This window comes from Petaurus breviceps, unplaced genomic scaffold, assembly GCF_028583685.1.
Source record: "Petaurus breviceps papuanus isolate PSGF00001 unplaced genomic scaffold, PetGlider_PUasm1.0 90977, whole genome shotgun sequence".
NCBI lineage: Eukaryota > Metazoa > Chordata > Mammalia > Diprotodontia > Petauridae > Petaurus > Petaurus breviceps.
The window spans coordinates 33855949-33878174 of record NW_027187391.1 but is presented as its reverse complement, the minus strand read 5'-3'; the positions used below and the strand labels follow the sequence as shown (position 1 = coordinate 33878174).

The window sequence follows — 22226 nt, the reverse complement described above, 5'->3', positions numbered from 1 at the left end:
GATCACCTTCACTACAGCAGCAATCTCAATAGGGCTTATTTTAGAGGGATCTTACACAGTAAGGGGAGGGCTTATTTTCGGGATAGGTCTTATTATCGGGGAAACACGGTATAAAAAAGAGGAGATGTAATTTTCATCCTGGAGAATAAAATCCATTTAAAATTGGCACCTTAACTTCCCCTCCCCCCAAAGTGTATAATATAATTGAGGAGACAACAGGCAAACAACTGTGTACAAACAAGATAAATACAGAATAAATTATAGAAAATTGGAAGAAAGAAGGTATTAGAATTAAGAGGGATTGGAAAAGGCTTTTTGCAGAAGATGATATTTTATCTGGGACTTGAAGGAAGCCAGGAATGCCAGAAGATGGAGATGAAAAGAGAGAATACCAGGCATGGGGGATAAGCAGAGAAAATTCTTGGAGCTTGGGGCGGTGAGGTGGCCCAGTGAATAGTGCACTGGCCCTGGAGTCAGGAGGACCTGAGCTCAAATCCAGCCTCAGACTTAACACATACTAGCCATGTGACCTTGGGCAAGTCATCTAACCCCAATTGCCCTGCCTTCCCCCTCCAAAAAAGCAAAAAAAAAAAAATGCCTGGAGTCAGAATATGTAATAAGGTGTGTGAGGAACAGAAGTCATTGTCACTGTATGTGATGGTGGTAAGGAGGCAAATAAGCTGTAAGAAGACTAGAAAGATGAGAAGGGGACAGATTATGAAGAACTTTGAACTCCAGAGGATCTATCTTTGATCCTGAAGGTAATAGGGTACTGCTGGAGTTTATTGAAGAGGGAGGGATGACATGATCAGATCTGCAATCTGGAAGGATCAATTTGACAGCTGAATAAAGAATGGACCTGAGTGAGGAGAAACTTGAGACAGGGAGCCCAGTCAGAAACGTATCGCAATAGTCCAGGTATGAGGTAATGAGAACCTATATTAGGGTAGGGACAGTGTCAGGGAAGAGAAGATGGCAATATACCAGAGGCATTTCAAAGGTAAAAAATGACAGGACTTGGCAAGAGATTGGATAGGGAACAGGGTGTTGTGAGTGTGGATTTGAAGGTGATAGCTAGGTTGTCAGCCAGGGTGATTGTGAGGATATGATACCCTCAACCATAATAGGGAATTAGGAAGAGAAGAGTGCTTGGGGAGAAAGATAATGAGCTCTATTTCCGACATGTTGCATTTAAGACATCTATAGTCATCAGTCTGAGATATCTAATAGGCAGTTGGAGATGTGAAAGAGGTTAGGGCTGGATAAGTAGATCTGAGAGTTGATAATTGAATCATGAGAGTTTTTGAAGTAACCAAGAAAAATAATATAGACAAAAGAAAGAAAAGAGGATCCAGCACAAAACCTTGGGAAAATCCAGTTAATGGAAGTGACCTGAATGATCCAGCAAAGGAAACTGAGAAGGAGCAATCAAGGAAGTAGGAAAAGAACCAGGAGAGAGCAGTTTCATGAAAACACAGAGGGACTAAGTATCAAGGAAAAGAGGCTGATCAACAGTATAGGAGGCTGCTGGTGTCAATGAGGATGGAGACTAAGAAAAAGTAATCAGATTTGATAAATTGATCATTGACAATTTTGGAGAAAATAGTTTCAGATGAATGATGAGGTTTGAAGCCAGATGGATGAGAATTAAGAACAGAGTAAGAGGAAAGGAAGTAGAGGCACCAGTTTTAAATGGCCTTTTCAAGGAGTTGGGGGAGTTTTCTCATAGAAGGAGAAGGTATATAGGATGATAGCTAGTGTGGACGGATGGATCAAGTAAGGAGTTTTTGAGAAAGGGGTTGACATGAGAGTGTTTGTAGGCAGTAAGTGAGCAGTCACTAAAAAGGGAGAAATTGAAGATTACTGGGAGAATGGAAATGATAGAAGAAGAAATCTGCTGGAGATGAACTGGAATGGGATCACTTGAACTTTTCATCTTCCTCTCTCCACTTTCCCCCTTGCTCTAATACAATGCTTTCTGCACCTAATACTTAATAAGTGAGTGTTAAATGAATGAGGAACGGCAAAGTGTGAAACACGTTCCTGAAGTTTCATTTGTCAAACTAGAAAACTGTCCCCTAACCTCCACCCAGAAATCGAGAGACTTTGAGAGTCAGTATCTGCGGAGATTGAGATGCAATTAAGTAGCCATAATTTATTTAACCCGTTGTTAACTTGTCTACATCCTCTTTCCCGTCTTCCATCTACAACAAAGCCTCTGTGTAGTCAATAATTGGAAGTCAATAATTTTGGGATCTGCTCATAGTTCAACCTAAAAAGGATGACAGCTGAAATTAGTCACTTCTTCTCTATACTCGAACCTTTTTACAAGTGCGAGTAAAACCGGAGACTAGGTGGCTCAGTGAATAGAGCCCCGGCCCTGGAGTCAGGAGAACCTGAGTCCAAACCGTGTAACCTTGGGCAAGGGACTTAACCCCAATTGCCCTAACCTCCCCGCTCCAAAAAGAAAAAAAAAAAGAGGACGAGTAAGCCCTTAACCAACTTCATTCATCTCCCCAACACGGTATATATAGATGCACCAGTAATGTCCCCCAAAGTACAGAATCCAGTCATTTTTCTTCTAGGCGGGACCTATCCGTTATTTAAGACATACAGTTGGTTGATTTGGTGAGAAGGGCAGGACCACGATCAAATCACTACTGCAGTTCCCCAGGCCCCTCCCCACCCCACCGTCCCTCTACCAGTCTAAGCAAAGTTGCGCTATGTTTACCTTAGAGACGCCCCGCCCCTGCTCCTAGGGGGTTGCTATGGAAACGGGTCCCCAAGCCACCCCGGAGCAGGTCTGCTGGCGCCCCTTGTCCTCGCACCCCTTCATACAAAGCCAGTACCTACAAGTCCACGTCTATCGTCTCTCGCAAAAGCTATGGAAGTCTTTGCCTCGCCCAAGCCCGAGGAATCCCAGGAGGAAAATAAGCAGGAAAAACAAGAGGAGGGAGCCGGGGAAAGTGGGCAGCTTGGGGAAGTTGCTGCACCTTCTTCGTCCCGGGACTCCAAAGTCGAGGTAGCTGACTCCCTTAAAGAGGAAACGGAACCGGTACCTAAGCCCCAATCTAGGGATGGTACCCCGCCTCCGAGCCCCGGATCTGGGGGGAGAGCCTCTGCAGCTCCCTCAGCAGAACCAGACGCCGCAGTTAGCCCTGTCCCTCCAGAACCAGGTTCAGCAGGTCCTGCTCAGCTGAGGCCAAATCTACAGGGCCTTGCTCCACCTTCCACACCCGAACAGCACATTCGTGGAACTCCCGTGGCTGGGGAGCCGCATCCTGGCCGTTCAGAACAAGTTCCTCAGGAAAGGGAATCAACCCCTCACTTAACTGGATCGGAGAGATCCTCCCCTTCCCTTTCCCAACAAGTCCAGCATTCTCCCCGGGACCTGAACGTTAACCCACCACAACGATCAGATTCCGACATTTTTTATCGTGATGAATCCACCAGTAACTCTGGTCTCAATCAGCCAGGACGTGGGCTGAATGGAAAGGGTGCACCTGATCCTGCTCCACCTACTAAGCTAGAGATCGCTGCCCAGAATGCTAAGGCATATCTGCTGAAGAAAAGTAGCAAATCGGGCCTAAATCTGTGAGTCTTGGATAAATAGAAACGATGTTTACTGAGGAAAGAGGAATAGAAGTAGTTGGGTGTATATGAATGGGTGTGTATGTCCAGAAGAGGCATTGTTAGTAAAGAAAGTGACAAAAGACTGTGGAAGCCCAGGATGTGTTAAATGGGGATCTGGCTAGCAGTTTGATGAAGCCCGGGCACATAGTAATAACATTCCTTTCCATAAATTAATGGTTCTCAATTATGCCTATCAATCAAACATTTTGCTGAATGCCTGGTTGGTTTTTATGTGTAGTGAGGTGAATCTGTCTACTTAAATATCAGAGAAAGTAGTAGAATAATAGCTCATTTTGTTTATATTTAAAGAATATTCTATATTTTCCCAAAAGCAAAAAAGTGTAAAATAGCTAAAATATTACCTCTATTTAATTATTTAAAGGTAGAATTTGTTTAACCCAGAGAGTTACTATTCTTATTAATTATCAATAGTTTTCCTTTCCCATAGATTTTGATAAAAAGTTTTTTAAAAAACCAACAGCAGTTCTCCTAGTCATAAAGCATCTGTCTATTCCAGGAAACAAGAAAAAGCCAGTATTGGAGACTGGCCAGTGACGTAGAAGGGGCACGATTCACATTAAAAGTGAATTTAAGCATATCCTCAAAATAAGAATCTTGATAAACATAAATAAAAATGATACCAGTACTTATATGCAAAAATTGCAAAAAAAAAAAAGCGAGTACTACTTATACAATGCTGAGGATGTGTATCTGACATAGGTAAATTTATGAGACATGAAAATCAATGGGATATAAACTCTTTGAAGTTAGAGTTTGTTTCATTTTTGTCTTTGAATCCCAGTGCCTAGTACAGTGTTTAGCACACAGTGGCTATTTAAGTAATTGTAGATTAATGAAATTAACCTTGTCTATTGGTGTTCCCTTGTATGTAAGAATAGCGTATTCTTTATTCTTGCTATCTATTCAAAATATGCAAATGATTTTCTTGATTTTAAAAAGTTCATTAATATAAATATCCCCAAGTATAAAATAATAGCAACTAGCATAAATGGGAAAGTAGTTCACTAATAAGCAATATGGTCCTTACTATACTTTGTGTAGAAATATATTAAGAAAATAGATTTGAAGAAAATAAGAAATCTCTGCCTTAGAAAATTTGACATTTCATTTGAGGAGAATTCACATGAAAAATATATATCACACACATAATGTATACATATATGTGTGTAAAATATACATTTGGTCTCTATATTCAGTCAGTAAGCATTTATTAAGCACCTAGGACATGCCAGGCATTTTCTAAGCACTGGAGATTCAAAGAAAGACAAAAATTAGTCATTGCCAATGAGGAAATCTAATGGGGGAGACAATATGCAAGCAACTATGTAAAAACAAGCTATATAGGGATAAATAGGAAATAATTAAAAGAGGAAAGACACTAGAATTGAAGGATAGTGAAAGGCTTCCTGTAGAAGGTGGGATTTTAGCTGGGACTTACAAGAAACCAGGAAAACCAGGAGGCAGAGATGAGGGAGTGCATTCCAGGCATGGGGGACTGTAAGTGAAAATGCCTGGAATTGAGAGATGGAGTGTCTTGTTGGAGGGACAGCGAGCAATGGATGGGAGTGTAAGGTGAAAAAAGACTACAAAGGGGAAGAGAAGGGCTAGGTTATGAAGGGCTTTGAATGCTAAAGAGAAGATAGAAAACATGTTAACATTTGTAAATGTAAAGTATATTTTAAAAACAAGTAATTTATTGGGGAGGCTAGGTGGCGCAGTGAGTAAAGCGCTGGCCCTGGAGTCAGGAGGACCCGAGTTTGGTTCCGGCCTGAGATACTTAACACCCACACAAAAATACTAGCCATGTAACCTTGGGCAAGTTACTTAACCCCAATTGCCCTCTAAAAGGCAAAAAAAAAAAAAGTAATTTCAGGAAGAAGCGATAAAGAACAACTCAAGGGAATAGGAAAGCTCTCCTGTAGGAATTGACACCTGAACTAAGCTAAAAAGAAGCTAGGGATTCTGAGAGGCTAATATAAAAAGCAAGAGCATGCCAGCAGTGGGAGGACCTACTGTCAGGAAAGAAATGGAATATTACATACAAGAACCTGGTAGGGACAGTTTGGCTATAGAATATGTGAGAGAGAATACTAGGTAATTACAATGGAAAGGTGTGTGGGAGCCAGACTGTGGAAGGCTTTAAATACCAAACAGAAGAATTTATATTTTATTCTAAATCAATATAGTTACTTTTGAGTAAAGGAATAACATGGCCAGAACTGTTCATTAAGAATGTCACTTTAGCTGCCATATAGAGGATGGATCAGAGAACAGAGAGACATTAGAAATAGGGAGACAAAATAAAAGACCATTGCCAAGCAGTGGTTGATAAGAACCTGAACTAGCTGTAATGGTAATGGGAATCTGAAGATCTTCCCTGCCCCATGGCCCCTTGAAAGGCTTAAGTGAATCTGAGAATCTTCCCTGATTTGAAAATATACTCTGCCCCCTAATAGGCTGAATGTGGTGATATGGAGCCTTGGGTGGGGGGCTTGTTTTTGAGGAATGCCCACACCTTGTTACTCTGTGATTGGGTCAAGAAGGTTGTGACATTCTCTGACCCAGGAGAAGGCTATATATACCCTGATGTGAGGTTTTGCTTTGGGGCTCTCTTTGGGAAGAGTTGTGTGATTTGGCCAGAGGAGACTCTGGGCAGCCGTTGGAGCCCCCCAGCTTTGAAAACCTAGATGTTGGTGCTTCCCTCTCTGGTAACTAACTAGGTATGGATCAGAGGGCTGGAAGCCCTGTCTGCTGAATTGTATTATTTTCTGTTGTAACTTCTGTTTGTATTCTCTGAAGTTCAGGCTGCTGACTTTTTCCCCTGAACTAGGTAAATGATATATGGTTGATTGATTAAAGCAAGATTGTTAACCCATTTTGAGTTGCTTTCCTTTAGAAAAGCAGATCTAAGAACCTGTGCTAGCAGCCATCCTGGGTATGCTAGGGTGCTTGTTGCTACAGTAGTATACTGGTTGTGATTGGAAAGAAGGGGAGAAATGGCAAAAATAGCATGCCATCAATGCAGGGGAGTAGGGGAGGGAGAAGAGGGAGGAGGAGAAAATTTGAAACTTGAGGGATTGTGGAACTGAATGTTATAAACTAAAAGTAAATTAATTTTTTTTAATGGCAAAAATATTGTGAAGGTAGAATAGCCAAGACCAGGCAAGTGAATGAGGAAGATGAGAGGTAAAAGTATCAAAGAAGACTCAGGTTGTGAACCTGAAAAGAAATGGTAAAGTGTGGAGGAAGTATGAGTTTTGGTGGAAAGACTGATTCAAATTGGGACAGTTTGAGATGCTTAGGAATAATCGGGTAAAGGTGTCCAGTAGGCAGTTAGTAATGTGGGACTGGAGCTGAAGAGAGAAACCACTTTGGTGGCGAAATAGAAGGTGGTTTGTAGTGAGGAGAGTTGAGGCAAGCTGACAACAACAGGCTATTTCAGTAATCCAGGTGTGAGGTAAGGGGGTCCTGTATTTGAATGGTGGCAGAGTCAGAGGAGAGAAGTGGACATATTCAAGAGATGTTTTGAAGATAAAAAATTGACAGTCCTTGGCAACAGATTGGATATGTGGGGGTGAAGAGAAAAAAATGACTCCTAAGTTATGAGTCTGAGGGACTGGAAGGATGGTGTTGCCCTCTACAGGAATAGGGAAGGGAGCAGGGGTGGGGAGGATTTAGAGAGAAAGATGAGTTCAGTTTTCAATATAATGAGTTTAAGATGTCTGCTGGACATCCATCTTGAAATGAATGGAAATTGCTGGGAATTTGGAGGTCAATAGAGAGATTAGGGCATAATATATTATAACATAACATAATATATAATAAGTATATTTCAGAATCTTCAGTATAAAGACATATTAAATCCATGGAAGCTGATGAGAAAATCAAATGAAATAGTATAGAGTGAGAAGTGAAGAGGGCCCAGCATAGAACCCTGTGGCACCCTACGTTATGGTGCCTTCTCCCTCTGAAAATGCTGGAGACTTTCTGAGGATACAGAAGGTGCCTTCAATGTATAAGCAATTAATGTCCCAGTAAGTCTGAAAGTTTTCAGGCTCCTTGAATACGAGTCTTTGCATTTTCATCAGTTTTATTTGCTACACTTAGCCTAATGTCCTTTTCTGGAATTTTCTCTTTTTGAGTAGATATGATCATCTTTGTAAGGTACTGACTAGAATTTTGGATCAGCGTCCTGAAAATGTTGTTGACATCATTGAAAATATCAGTCGAGATGTGAAAAAGGCTCATTTTAATAAGAAACTGGACACACTCCAAGATGAACACGAGGTGCCTTTGGCATATGAATTAGCAGAGAAGCAAAAGGCACTTTTTCTCCAAGGGAATTTAGAAAGTGATCAAGAACAGGAAGATGAAATAGTAAGTCACTATGGCCAATATTTTTTTTTAATTTAGAGTTCATACCTTCTTATTTCCTACTTCTCTATAAACTATTTTTACCTTTGTCTTTGTCAAATATTCTTCAAGTAGCATTTTCCAACGTTCTTTACCTACACTAATCATTCCTTTGCTTTGGATTTCCCATTAAATTTGTAAAGTTGTACTTCAGCATTTAAAATTTTCTAGAGTCTCTTTATATTCTTGTCTTATCTACTTAAATCTATTTTTAAAGTCTTTTGTGGTAGAGGGGAGAAGCAGCATGGTATGATAAATAAAAAACTGGCCTTGAAGCCAGGAAACCCACTGATTGTGTGATCCTGGGCAAGCAATTTAACCTCTCAGTGCTCGATGGCACTATAACTCTGTAAGATTATTCTAAGTTGGAAAGGAGGTACCAAACTATTGGTAAAGAGTGAGAGATTTCTTATCTGGGAGGTCCTTCTATCAATTAAATCAGAAGTCTAATTCCTATCCCTGTGGCAGGGACAATATTTGGGGCATTTTATGTAAAAATACATTAAACATATTACATACTATAGAGAGGTTGTTTTTCAGCCATTCCAGTCTCATCCAACTCTTCATGACCCCATTTGGGGTTTTCTTGGTAAAGATACCAGAGTAGTTTGCCATTTCTCTCTCTAGCTCATTTTACAGATGAGGAAACTGAGGTAAACAGAATTAAGTGACTTGCCTAAATGTCTGAGGCTGGATCTGAACTCAGATCCTCCTGACTCCAGGTCCAGTGACATTCTATCCACTGTGTTACCTAGCTGCCTTCTACAGAGCGGTAGAATAGTATAATAGAAGAAACCCAAATGTGATGGATTTGAGCCTAGGTTCTACCATTTGCCAACTGTATAATCTCATACAAGTTAGTCTGTTAGTCTGTAAACATTTATTAAGTACCTACTATGGTTCCAGACTCCGTGGTAAACTCTAGGTATACAAAAGAAGGCAATAGATCTTAGTGTCTTTACTTGGAAAATAGACATAATATTTATGCTACCTACTTATATGGTTATTGAAGAGATTAAATAATGAAAGTACTTCATAAATTGTAAAAGTGTTACATAAATGTTATTTTAGTTAATGTTAATTTTAATGTTTATTGTATGAACTATATATGTGAACTATATATATATATATATGTTTATATATATATATGAACAAATATAGAACAATTGAAAGTCTATCTTTAAATGACTGCCTTTACTTGGGCTTCCCTTTGAATCCTTACCCAGATTGGCCTTCTTATATTACTCTTTTTTTTTACACAAGCTGTTAAGAGATGAGAATGTGAGATGATTCAGGAAGGGCTGACAAGACAGTGGAAAAATGAGGTCATTCTTGCACATGCTATAAGAATTTGTGAATGATTTTCCCCATCAGAGAAAGCTAGTATCAGAGGTAAGGATAATATACTGCAATTATTGAATACGTTTTAGTAATTCAGAAATTTCTGATGTGCACATTTCCAAATAGAATCCATAATTCTGTTTCCTAGCTGCCTGTGTAGCATGCACCAATTATTCTGTTTCCCAGATGCTTCCTTAGTAAGCTTCAATGGCACTATTCTTAGATGTCATCTTGAGCCTATCTCTTTGTTTATAAATTTGCTAGTTTAAGCAGATGCTATCCTAGAAGAATAAAAATATCATGTATGTTCCTATCCCTGTGGCTAACTTGAATCTTTATTTAGATTAGGGATTTTTAACCAAGGGGTAAGAGGTCTACAGAATGCAAGGTGCCCATGGATAGGGGTCCACGAATTTGAATGGGAAAAAATATATATTTATTTTCTTTAACTTCTCATAAAAATTTAGAATTTACTTCAGTTATTTAAAAATATAATTCTGAGAAGAGATTGGTTCACAGACTTCACCAGAATGACAGAGGAGTCCATGACACAAAAAAGGCTAAAAACTCTTGACTCAGATAATTCATAATTCTTCATACCCTTCTTTAATAACAAGCCATCATAGTAGTTTTGCTTAATTTCTGATTGAACACTTTAATATTCTCATATGAAATGTACATTCAGATTTCTTTTGAAGTAGTATTGCTGCTGTCCAATGGGATCTGAGATTTAATAAAGACTTCTGGTGCTCCTTAATATCCTCTGTATATTGTGTCATACACACACATACACACACACAGCCTTTATTTACACCTGGCACAAAGCAGGCTCTATGCCTGATCCATGATAAGTTGTTGATAAATATTTATTGATCAATTACATATTATTGTTGAGTGCACATTCACAAAGTACATTTAAGTATCCACAATTCTCTTGAGTTCTGCTATAAAATATCTTGAAGGATCAATGCCAAAGGCTTGCTTTATAAGTGAAGCAGCATATATTAGAATGTTCTTTTGGAGAGTTACTAAATAAGCAATCTTGGAGGGTTCAAGATGAACTAATATATTATATATATATATATATATTTCTCAGTAGTGAAGTTCCAGTTAGCATATTTGCATATAATGCATATTTTAGTGGTATAAAAGAAGATGGATTTGTGATTCCAATGGTAATAGGAACCCCTCTTCAACTCCCCTGTACCTTGTCTGTGATTTATAGTTTGATGAGATAGGTAATATTTATCACAGAGAGGACTTCTTGAATACAGGTTTTCCTGACTCCAAAGTTGGTCTTCTACCCATTATGCTATCCTACCTCTCATATAACAATAAAACTTTATGTTTATATTACATTAGAAATTACAAAGTACTTTCACATATTGTATCTTGTTTAATCTCCATTACAAATCACTGCAACAGATAGGCAATATTATTGTCCTCATTATACAGGTGAAGAAATTGAGATGAAGGCTGTTACTGAGTTAAGTTCAAATGACTATTATATATCAGCACTAGAAATTGCATTAGTCCATTAGTAAGTCTTTGGAGAAGATCCTAGAGCTTCAGCCTCCAATGCTCCTTCCATTAAACCATGCTATTGGGATGTTTATTTGTAGGCAAACTTCAAATCCAAATATTACTATTACTTCCTTTGTCTGTTTTCTATACCTGCTTGATACACTTGCTTCAGGCTTTAGCCCAGAAATCACTCAACAACAATATGTAATTGATCAATAAGTATTTATTAACAACTTATTATGGACCAGGCATAGAGCCTGCTTCGTGCCAGGTATAAATAAAGGCTGTGTGTGTGTGTGTGTGTGTGTGCATGACACAATATACAGAGGATATTAAGGAGCACCAGAAGTCTTTATTAAATCTCAGATCACATTGGACAGCAGTAAACTAAATCAGACTGGTTCCCTGTTTGATAAATATTATTGTAGAAAAAAAATTTTGGTTTACCATTAGGTAAATATCAAGTGGTTATTATGTACTGAACTATATCAACTATGTGCTTTGGAGAGTACAAAATAAATATAAGACAGGGTCTTGGTGACAAGAAGTTTATAATATAATTAAATTGAGGTTATAAATATACATATAAAATAAAAAGAGAAAAATTAAGTATTAAATTCTAAATTATAGAATATAGACATTTAGCAGAGGAAAATGGCACAGTTATTAATTGTGAGGTACAAGGCACATACAAAAAAAGTTAGAAGAGATAAGTATGGATTGGAATAATTAGACTTTATGAAGAAAAAAGCTCAATATCAGCTTGACCTTAAAAGAGGAGAATAATGAATATAAATAAGGAAAAGCAGAGTACATTCCAGATTGGAGAAAAGCATGAGCAAGACACAGGGTCAAAAATAAAAAGTGTGTGTGTGTGCATGTATGTATGAATGTGTATGTGTAGGGGGCACAAGCATTGGAGGGGCAAGGGAGAGTATAAAGAGACAGGCTAAGTTGGAATAGAAAGAGTACAAAGTCCAATTAGGTAAAGTGGTTTCCAATTTTGGAGGACCTGGATGCTAGACTTGATCTGATAATGATTTTCATGCCCTTTATTCAATAATGACTTATGGAATGCCTTCTAGTACTTTAAAAGATACAAAAAAGGAAAAACCATTCATGTAAAATTGTAGTTTTGGTAGTAGTTATAGAATCATAGATTTCTCAGAGGCCTAGTCCAATTAGCACTTTAATGGGAATTATCATTACAACAATCCCCCAAAATGACAGTCTCTGCCTGAAGACCTCCAGTGGGGAGGAACCCACTGCCTCCCAAGAAGCCCATCCTACTTTTAGATAGGAAGCTTTTTGAGATACCAAGTCTAAATCTGCCCCTCCTCACCTTCCACAGATAGCTCTCAGTTCTACTCTCTGAAGCCAAGCAAAACAAATCTAATACCTCTTCCAGATGACAACCTTGCAATACCAGAAGACAACTAGCCTACCCCGTTCATATGGATTATTTGTGCCTGACCCGTGCACAGTAGGCAGAGCCTTCTGAGCTCATCTTGGTCTGATCAGCCACAGCTGGACACACTGTAGCTTGATCCTAACATAGTGATGTCATTTCGGTTCTCTTCAAGAATGAAGGACAACAATTAATCGATCACTCTACTTAGCAGCTGAAGTAGGCTACTTGTTCTGTAGATGTCCCATTCAATCCTCATTTCTGTTCCTATCCACAAATTGCTTCAAGTGCCTGGAATGCACTTCCTCTTCTCTGTTCCTTAAGATCCTTAACTTTGTCAAAAGCTCAGAACAAGTGCCACCTGCAGTTTGAAGTGTGAAAAATCACATCTTTTATGAAGTATAAAAAAGCATGCCTGCAGGAGTCCTTTCCTGATCCTCTCAGTTGTTAGAGATCTTGACCCCCTCCCCACATATACACCATCTGAATTTTTTATTTACTTTGTATATATTTTACATGACTAGTTTATGTACATGCTGCCCTCACCACCCCTCCCCAAGTAGAAAGTAAACTCCTTGTAGCTAAGATTTTTCTTTTTGTCTTTGTGTTCTCAGTGAATAGCACAGAATGCACTTAAATTATTGTTCAGTTGTGTCCAGCTCTTCATCATTCCATTTGGGTTTTCTTGGCAAAGATACTAGATTGGTTTGTCCTTCTCCATCTCATTTTACGGATGAGGAAACTGAGGCAAACAGGGTTAAGTGATTTGCCCAGGGTCACATACAATATCTGAGGCCAGATTTGAACTTAGGAAGATGAGTCTTCCTGACTCTAGCCTAGCACTCTATACACTGTGCCACCTAGCTACCCCTACACATTTAATAAATGCTTCTTATATGAAATACGGTATGGTCTCAGTCCTCATCACCCTGGTCACCCTGCTCTGGATGCTCATCAGCTTACCAGCCTTTCCTAAAATGTGTTACCTCGAATTCAGTACAATATTCTAGATATAATCAGATCAAGATAGAGTGCAGTGGAAACATCACATCCCTCATTCTGAACCCTGGGAATTTCTTAACATAACCTATGATCATGTTAGCATTTTTGACTACCATAATGAACTACTCTTATTTTGAAAGTTGGCATGTTTTGAGTTTGCAGTCCATGAACAAAAACTCAGGCCTTTTTCTCGTGAACTATTGCGTCCCACATAACTCACCTGCTACACTAGTACATATTTTATGGATCCACAGGTAGGACATTACCCTTGTTAAAATCCATTTTCTTAGATTCATCCCATGATTCTAGCCCACCCATTTGGATTCAGTCAAAGGACCACACTTGAAGACCTAGCATGTCACATGTGGTCTCCTGGCCACAGGTTCCCCACTCCTAGGCTAGCCTATTGAGATCTTTTTGCCTCCTGATTTTTGTCCATTATTTTGGGTATTCATCCCAGCTATGTGTAGCCTATAAATCTGATGCCATTACCCAAAGCTATGATAAAAGTAGAGAATGGCAAAGGACCAAGTATAGATCCCTTGGACATTTCACTAATAATCTTCATCCAAGTTATCATCAAGCCTTTAATGATCCCTCTTTGCATGAGACAAGTCATTCAACTAGTTCTGCTTTTATAATTAATTGTATGATCACTTAATTCACATCTTTTCTACTAGCTCACATGGGAGACTCATTTCTCTTTTTTTGTTTATTTCCTTCTCTTCCTTCTTTCTCTTTCTTTTTCTCTTTTTCCCTTCTTTCCTTCTTTCCTCACTCCCTCCCTTTCTGTCTCCCTCCTTCTCTTTCTTTCTTTTTTTTTTTTTTACTATGTCTCTGTATTTCACCTAGGCTAGAAGTGCAGGAGCCATAATTGGGGACCTGATCTAAATGCTGGTTGGTATGGAAGTTTTAACTTGTGTCATTTTTCCAACCTGAGCCAGTTTGCCCCTTCTTAACAGCCTGGTGACCCGACACTTCCAGGGACTCACCATATTAGTGTTAGACATTACAGACAACTGATGAGCTTTAACCCTACTACAACTCAGAACCCCCAATTTAAAGTAATTAATCAGTCTCAGAAGCAAGGATTATGACACAAGGGTATGGCAGCATAATTAGCCATAAGAGCCTTTTTCAAATGTTTTCTTGAAATCTAGATGTGTTGTGTCTATGATATTCTTCTGAGTCTAGTCAAAGAAGGAAATGAAGTTAGTCTGGTATGATTTACTAATGGGTCAATAAATACAAATTGTTCATTGATTGAAGAAATTCCCCACCAGGACTTCTTGATAGCAATGAAATCACAGGTCAAATCCAAATAAAATGTAAGATGATAAATCTGGGTCTGTCATCTGAGGATCTATCTATAAGTATAAAAAAGCTTATCAACTTGGTCACAAGTTGATGAATTTTTCTGCCACAGCCACTCACAGAGACTGTTACTTGAGTATAGAAGGGTTGTGAATACCTGTAGGGAATACCTATTAGAAATTAAATCGGAGATCCTTGAAATATTAAAGTAAGTATAAGAAGATAGGATAAAAATCTCAGATATAATAAAAGAGGATATAAAATAGGAAAGTGATAAAGGTGTTATCATAAAGGTGGGTTCATCCCTACAGGATGATATTGAGTTGGGTTTTAAAAGAACTGAGAAGATAAACTGGCTGAGAGGTTGGTAGAACAGCATTGTAGGCACGAGCAATAACATGAACAAAAGTATCGTGATTGGAATTAGTAAAGCATTCAAGGGAATGGAATACAAATAGATTCTCTTGTATTCAGCGGTGTGCAGGAGGTAGTTCTATTTGCTTGTGAGAGATGATAAATTTTCAGTGTGAGTATATTACTTTAGAAATTGATAATTGCTGTAAGTCAGGGCTTGATTTATAGTTTCGTTGATTGTCCAATCTTAAGAAAGCTTTAATAATACAGAGCAAGTTGAAAAGTGCTCATGCATACATTTCCCCCCAGAGAACCTTGTTAAACATTTATCAGCATCCTCTTGTATTGTTCTATAAACATTGCTTGGGTTCATCAGAAATGCAGTAAAAACCTCAAGGAATGAAGTTATTTCCAAACTGGAAGGCTGAAGCCAGTAGGCTAATAACAACGATCATAATTAATAGTAATAGCTGGCATTCACATTCACAAACCTTAAGGTTTGCAAAATGCTTTCTATCCATTATCCCATTTAAGTCTTGCAACACCCCTACTTATATCTGGCATTCTAACTAATGTATTTCTCTCTTAAGGCAGAAACCCCTCTTCCAAATGTAATGGAATCAGCTTTCTATTTTGAACAAGCCGGAGTTGGTTTGAGTACAGATGAAACCTACCGCATTTTTCTTGCCCTCAAACAACTCACTGACACACAACCAATACAGACATGTCGCTTCTGGGGGAAAATCTTGGGTCTACAGATGAATTACATTGTGGCTGAAGTGGAATTCCGTGAAGGGGAAGATGAAGAGGAGATAGAAGAGGAAGATATCACTGAAGAAAGTGAGGCTGAAGAAGATGAGGAAGATGAATTACCTAAGTCATCTTACAAGGGCCCACAAGTGATACCAAAAGAAGAAAACAGAACGGGAACCAACAAATATACCTACTTTGTGTGCAATGAGCCAGGAAGGCCTTGGGTAAAGCTACCATCAGTGACACCGGCACAAATTGTCATTGCAAGAAAAATCAAGAAATTTTTCACTGGACGATTAGATGCTCCTATTATGAGTTATCCCCCCTTTCCAGGAAATGAGAGTAATTACTTGCGGGCACAAATTGCTCGAATTTCAGCAGGAACTCACATTAGCCCTCTGGGGTTCTATCATTTTGGAGAAGAAGGTGAAGAGGAGGAAGAGGTAGAAGGTGGACGGGATAATTTGGAGAAGAATCTCGATTTTGAGGGCATCCAAGTCACTGAGCTAGTAGATTCGCTGTCCAACTGGGTTCATCATGTGCAACATATTCTACCTCAAGTATGTTCCCTGCAGTTCTCAACCTATCAATCAAACATTATTTATTTAATTTCTACTGGGTGGGAGCAAGTGTAATCCTTTCTTAAAGAATTTATAGTTTAGTAAAAGAGAAAAAGGCACAGAAATATAAACTAAAAATACAAGTGAGAATGCCAAATAAATATTATTGATTAGAGACTTTCAAATTGGGTAATAAGCATTTATTAATAACTACTATGTTCCAGGCATTGTGCTAAGTGCTTTATATATATATTATTTCATTTTATTTTCCCTCCTTAAGAGAGATGCTATTATTATCCCTATTTTAAAGTTGAGGAAATTAAGGCAGACAGGAAGGATTTGCCCAGGGTCATACAGGTAGCAGGTCTGAGACCAGATTTGAATTCAGTTATTCTAAACCCCAGGGATAGAATAGGGATTCATTGTGCCCCCTAGCTACCCCATGTGTATTGCTTACTTGTAGTGTTCTGTGAACTACTTCAAACAAGGTAGGATTTAGGTGAGTTTGTGAAATTAACTTTTTTTTTCATATTTTAAATTTATGTAAGCATATCATTTTTAGGATCTTGTTCCTTTTCTTTAAATCACACTTCTATTTCACCATAGTGTTACATTTATTAGCAAGTGTATTCAAAAACTATGTCAGAGAACATATAATTATTGCCACTTGTATGTTGAAAACATACTACAATTATTTTAGCATAACCCACACAAGGAAAAACATGAAAAAGATAATGAATTATATAAAAGAAAAGTGAAAAACTACAACCTTCGCTATAGCTATCCCCATTGCATCCCATCATCTCATCTTTTCTCATCTCTTCTCATTTATCCTCTTCTCTTTTCCTTTCTTTCTTCTCTCTCCCCCCCTCCCCCACTTCCCTCTCTCTCCCTCCTTTTTCATTTTGTCACAGTAGGGAATTTCACATGGATAAATTACATCTAATAAAGATTGGCGCCTGTTCTGCAACATGTGTTTTTGGAGAATTCACTGGGGTGCTAAGATTTTAAGTAACTTATCTAGAATCGCATAGCAAGTAGGTGCCAAAGGCAGAATATACCTTTGACACATTACAAATATTCTTGTCTTAATTTATTTATTTTATTTTTATTTATTTTATAAATACTCATTTATTCTTCTTATTTTACTTCTAATGACCTCCTCATGTGGATCACTGATGATAGAATGGTTAGAAATATAGGGTATCCCAAAAGTTATCTATGTGCAAATATGTAATATATGTACCTATATATACATGTAGAGCATTAATAACTTAAAACTGCACTAAGATTTTTGGGATAACAAACACATAGAAACACATATGCATTCCTTGACTTCAGGAGGTTTGAAAATCACTGTAAAACAATAATAGAAATAATAGATATAATCTCCTTTTGTTTGAGTTATCTGTATAGTTGAATAAAAATCATCTTAAATGATTTTTATTAGAATTATCATAATTTAAATCATAATTTAACATAAGCTAGTTTATGGTGCCATGTAAATAATATTAGGCTTTCCATTGAAGAACCTAACTATGAGCTCTAGCTTCAGCTTTTACTAGTTATGTGATGACCTGCAAGTCACAGCTTTTTGAGTCTCCAGTTTCCTTATCTGAAAAATGGGAATAATAATTCTTGCACTATTTGCCTCACAGAGTTGTTATTAGGAAACTACTTTATAAACTCTAAAATTTATCATAAAAGTTGTGAATTATTTTTATCACAGAGCTGCTCTCATTGTTTGAAGATTCTTATTAGCCTTCTAACTTTTGTTCCAAAGGGCCGGTGTAACTGGTTTAATGCCATACAAAAAAATGAAGGAGACGAGGAAGAGGAAGAAGTTGAAGATGAAGAAGTAGAAGAAAAAAGAGAGGAGCCAGACAACATTGAACAAGAAGTGGGACCACCTCTTTTGACTCCAATCTCTGAAGATTTAGGTATTTCTATATACACACACAAAAAAATTATAAAATTCTTAGAATACATATATATGAAACATGCATGTGTGTATACACACACACAAACAGAAAGGGATATTAGCCTTTGAAAAGCAATGTGCCAGGGGTCTGACCTCTTTTCTATCATAGCTGAGGTAAAACAGAAAAAGCATTGGAGTTGGAGTTAGGCAATCCAGATGTGAAACCCTTCTCTGCCACTTATTAACAATATAGCCTTAGACAAGTTATTTAACTTCTCTGGGACTCACATTCTTCACCTGAAAAATGAATAGTAATTGTACCCACCTACCTCACAGGGTAATTGCATAGTTTAAGCAAAATAATGGATATAAAACATTTTAAGCTACCCATAAGGCACTAGATGAATTTTTAGTAATTATCACTATTTTCTTCTAAGGTACCCGGGCTGTAATGGGAGATTGGAATGCAGCAAAGCTTTATGACTAATGACTGGTTAGAATCATGAAAAGTTATATTAGATGTGGTTCTCATAATTGTCTCATATCGATGAGAACTGGCCCATGTGGCACCTTCAGTATGCTTGGCATAGATTTTCACCTCAATAAAGTACAGAATATACTCCTGCCTCACCTTTGTCTTCTCTCTAATCTGTCATCTACACTGTTGTCAATTTTCTGCTCAGCAAATTCCCATGGTTCCCTATTATCTCTAAGATCAATTATAAACTCCTCTATTTGGCATCTAAAACTCTTCAGAACCAGGTGCCAACCTACTTTTTTTTTTTTTAAGCAATCGGGGTTAAGTAACTTGCTCAAGGTTACATGGCCAGTTTTTTCTGGGTGTGGTGCTGAGTATCTGAGCCCGGATTTGATCCAGGTCATCCCGACACTGGAGCCGGTGCTCTTACTCGCTGAGCCACCTGGCTGCCCCTCCAACCTACTTTTCAAGGCTTGTTATATGCTATTCCTTTTCACATTTGCCATGGTCTAACCAAACTGGCCTTCTTGCTGTTCCATATACACATTATCCCATTTTCCCTCTCTATGCCTTTGTAAAGTCCTTCATGCCTATAATGGAGCTCCACCTATTTCTTTAGAATTCAAACTTTTCTTCAAATGTCAGTTCAAATGACACTTCCTACATGAAACCTTTCCTACCCCCTCCTTGGCTGTTAGTGCCACCCTACCTCCAGCACCACCCCACCCTAAAATCTTATATACATATATATAAAACACACATCTATACATATACATATACACATATGTACATACACATATATACATATACACATGTGTATATAAATATATATGTATGTATTTATATGTTATCTCCCCTGATAGAAGCTCTGTAAGTCTCTAAGTACAAGAACTGTTTAATTATTGTCTTTACATCTGCAGCATCTTAGTATATACCTGGCACACAGTAGGCAATTAATAAATGCTTGTTGGTTGATTCATAATACTGACTTTTAGATGTCTAACACCTTCCTCATCATTTGTATGTTTATTCTTCCTTTTTTTATTTACTTACTACTTAATGTAGATTTGGAGGCAGTAATCCTTGCTTTCTTTCATAGGACTTGACTTTTATTTGGTAGCTTCTGACCTTATGTATTAAGCAATTGCTCTCCTGCGTCTGTCTCATCTTCTTGCCTCCTGTATTTTAGTAGTTTTATAGAAAATGAGATGTTAAATCTGTCCATAATGCATATCCAATATGTGCCTAAGACTTAAAAACACTATTCAGGGAGGCCTTAGGAGTATGATTTCTTAGATATAGAGAATTAATTCTATGGAAACTCCCTCCAACAATGGTGTGAGCAAATTGGCTGTAACCTGTAATCTTAGGTACCTGTAAAACCAAGAGCATAAGTAATTTGTCTATAATTTCACATAGCTAATATGTTTCAGGGATAGAATTTTAGCCCAAGATTTCCTGACTCTAAGGTTTGATTTTTTTTCTCTTTCTACTACCCAGTTTTGGCTTTCAAGAGTAAAAATTATCTATCTTATCTGTCTCTGGTTTCTAGAAATTCAGAACACACCTCCTTGGACAGCCCAGTTAACTTCAAATGTGATTCCTCAATATGCTATTGCATTCCTTCGATCTAACCTTTGGCTTGGAGCATATGTCTTCTCTGATGGCAAGTAAGTGCTGTCAGCTATACAATCATTATAGTATATCCTTTAATAATTTATGAAGATTTCACATAATAAGTGGGTCCATAAGAAAAATGAAGCAGGTGCGGCTGGGTGGCGCAATAAATAGGGCACCAGCCCTGGAGTCAGGAGGACCTGAGTTCAAATCCAGCCTCAGACACTTGACACGCTTACTAGCCGTGTGACCCTGGGCAAGTCACTTACCCCCAATTGTCCTACCTTCCCCTCTCAAAAAAAAAGCAAAAAAAAAAATAAAGCAGATACTTTAGGAAATTATCAGAGTAAATCAATCTTTCTCTGTCACAGTCATCATTTGAATGTATTGAGACAAAATATTCTCTACTTTGTCAAATTCTCTTGTTAATTGCTTCTATTATTCACTTTATTTTTCTAGTGAAGGAAAATCTAAACAGTACTTAAATCAATTTACATCTAGGAGTATTTGCTTTTTGCATGGGCATAGGATGAGAGATCTATAATGGTAAGGGGATGCTCTGCTAATTTACTTAAATTGCAGTTAAGATATAAATGAAGGGAATTAGGATCAAAAGGAGAATAAATGTCCTTTTTGCCACTTAGAACGTATACCTTTACTACTCTTTCCTAATGACTTTACCAACACACAGCCAAGGCTTTGAGAAGATTAATGGAATCTTTCAGTTCAGCTAAATGAGCTCCTTATACAACATTTAAAAGACACAAAAATGTAAATGCGAATAGTATTTTGTAAATCAAGGAATTCCCAGGAAAATTAGGACTAGATATTAAAGATATTGAAAGTAATCTTTACTATCTAGTCCTAATTTTCCTGGGGTTTCTTTGGTTTACAAAAAGACCTTTGTTCATGTTCCAGAGACAATTATTAATAATATTGATAGCCATCAGCTTTAGTACTTATAGTGAGGAATTTTCTTCTGATAGGATAGATCCTGAGGAATATTTCACCTCTACTACTTTTTTTTTTTTGCTTTTTGGAGGGCAGTTGGAGTTAAGTGACTTGCCCAAGGTCACAAGGCTAGTTTTTGTGTTAAGTGTCTGAGGCTGGATTTGAATTCAGGTCCTCCTGACTCCAGGTCCGGTGTTCTATTCACTGCGCTACCTAGCCTCCCCCTACCTCTACTACTTGTAACTGAAGTTTTGTTTAGGGCTAGAGAAATGTAAACCTATCCAATGTTTGTTCATTATTATAGCCCATTCAGGTTTTCCTTTTCTTTCTAAAAACTGATATGGTAATCATCCTTTTGTTTACAGAAAATTTGAGAATCTTTACATAGGTTGGGGTCATAAATACAGTTCAGACAATTATACGCCTCCATTTCCACCACATGTTCAACCAGAGCATCCCAGGGTGACAGAAATCATGGAGATGGATGACCCCACTGTGGATGAGGAGAAGGCTTTCCAGGTTGCCCAACAGAAAACTTTATTTGAATATAAAAAAATTGAAGACACTGAAGAAGAAGAAGAAGATGATGATGAAGAAGATGAAGATGAAGATGACTAATAAGAATGGTAAAAACAAACTCAGAACCTCATAAATACATGCTTTGGGGATACATATGTGAGTGATAATAGCAACAAATTATGTTCAGGAATGCAATTCCTTGAAGATATGAAATTGGAGGTTTCATATATGAAGCTCTTATATGGTTACAGACAGGTATTTAAATGGGAGCATTCAAGTAGAGACACTGACACTTTTTATCACTATAAAACATGATTACAATTTAGTAAGGGCAGTATGGAATAGAAAATTAGGAAAATCTTACTTGACCACTAACTGATTGTGTGATCTTGGGCAAGTAGCTTAGCCTCTATGCTT

At 37.8% G+C, this 22226-nt stretch overlaps 1 protein-coding gene across 1 annotated transcript; it reads left to right on the top strand.

Moving 5' to 3' along the window:
- Positions 1–2884: 2884 nt before the first annotated feature.
- Positions 2885–21989, top strand: RSPH4A (radial spoke head component 4A). The gene is made up of 6 exons (XM_069077369.1): positions 2885–3594; positions 7800–8031; positions 15601–16323; positions 18107–18263; positions 20275–20392; positions 21656–21989. The coding sequence occupies exons 1-6, from the start codon at positions 2885–2887 to the stop codon at positions 21906–21908; spliced, it is 2193 nt and encodes a 730-aa protein (XP_068933470.1). The 3' UTR covers positions 21909–21989.
- Positions 21990–22226: the final 237 nt, after the last annotated feature.

What these genes read in the sequence shown, in the direction of transcription:
- RSPH4A (XM_069077369.1), top strand. Translation starts at nt 2,885, where the DNA reads ATGGAAGTCTTTGCCTCGCCCAAGCCCGAGGAATCCCAGGAGGAAAAT. An exon ending in AGCAAATCGGGCCTAAATCT is followed by an intron (nt 3,595 to 7,799) that starts GTGAGTCTTGGA and finishes CTTTTTGAGTAG; the next exon opens with ATATGATCATCTTTGTAAGG. An exon ending in TCCAATCTCTGAAGATTTAG is followed by an intron (nt 18,264 to 20,274) that starts GTATTTCTATAT and finishes TCTGGTTTCTAG; the next exon opens with AAATTCAGAACACACCTCCT.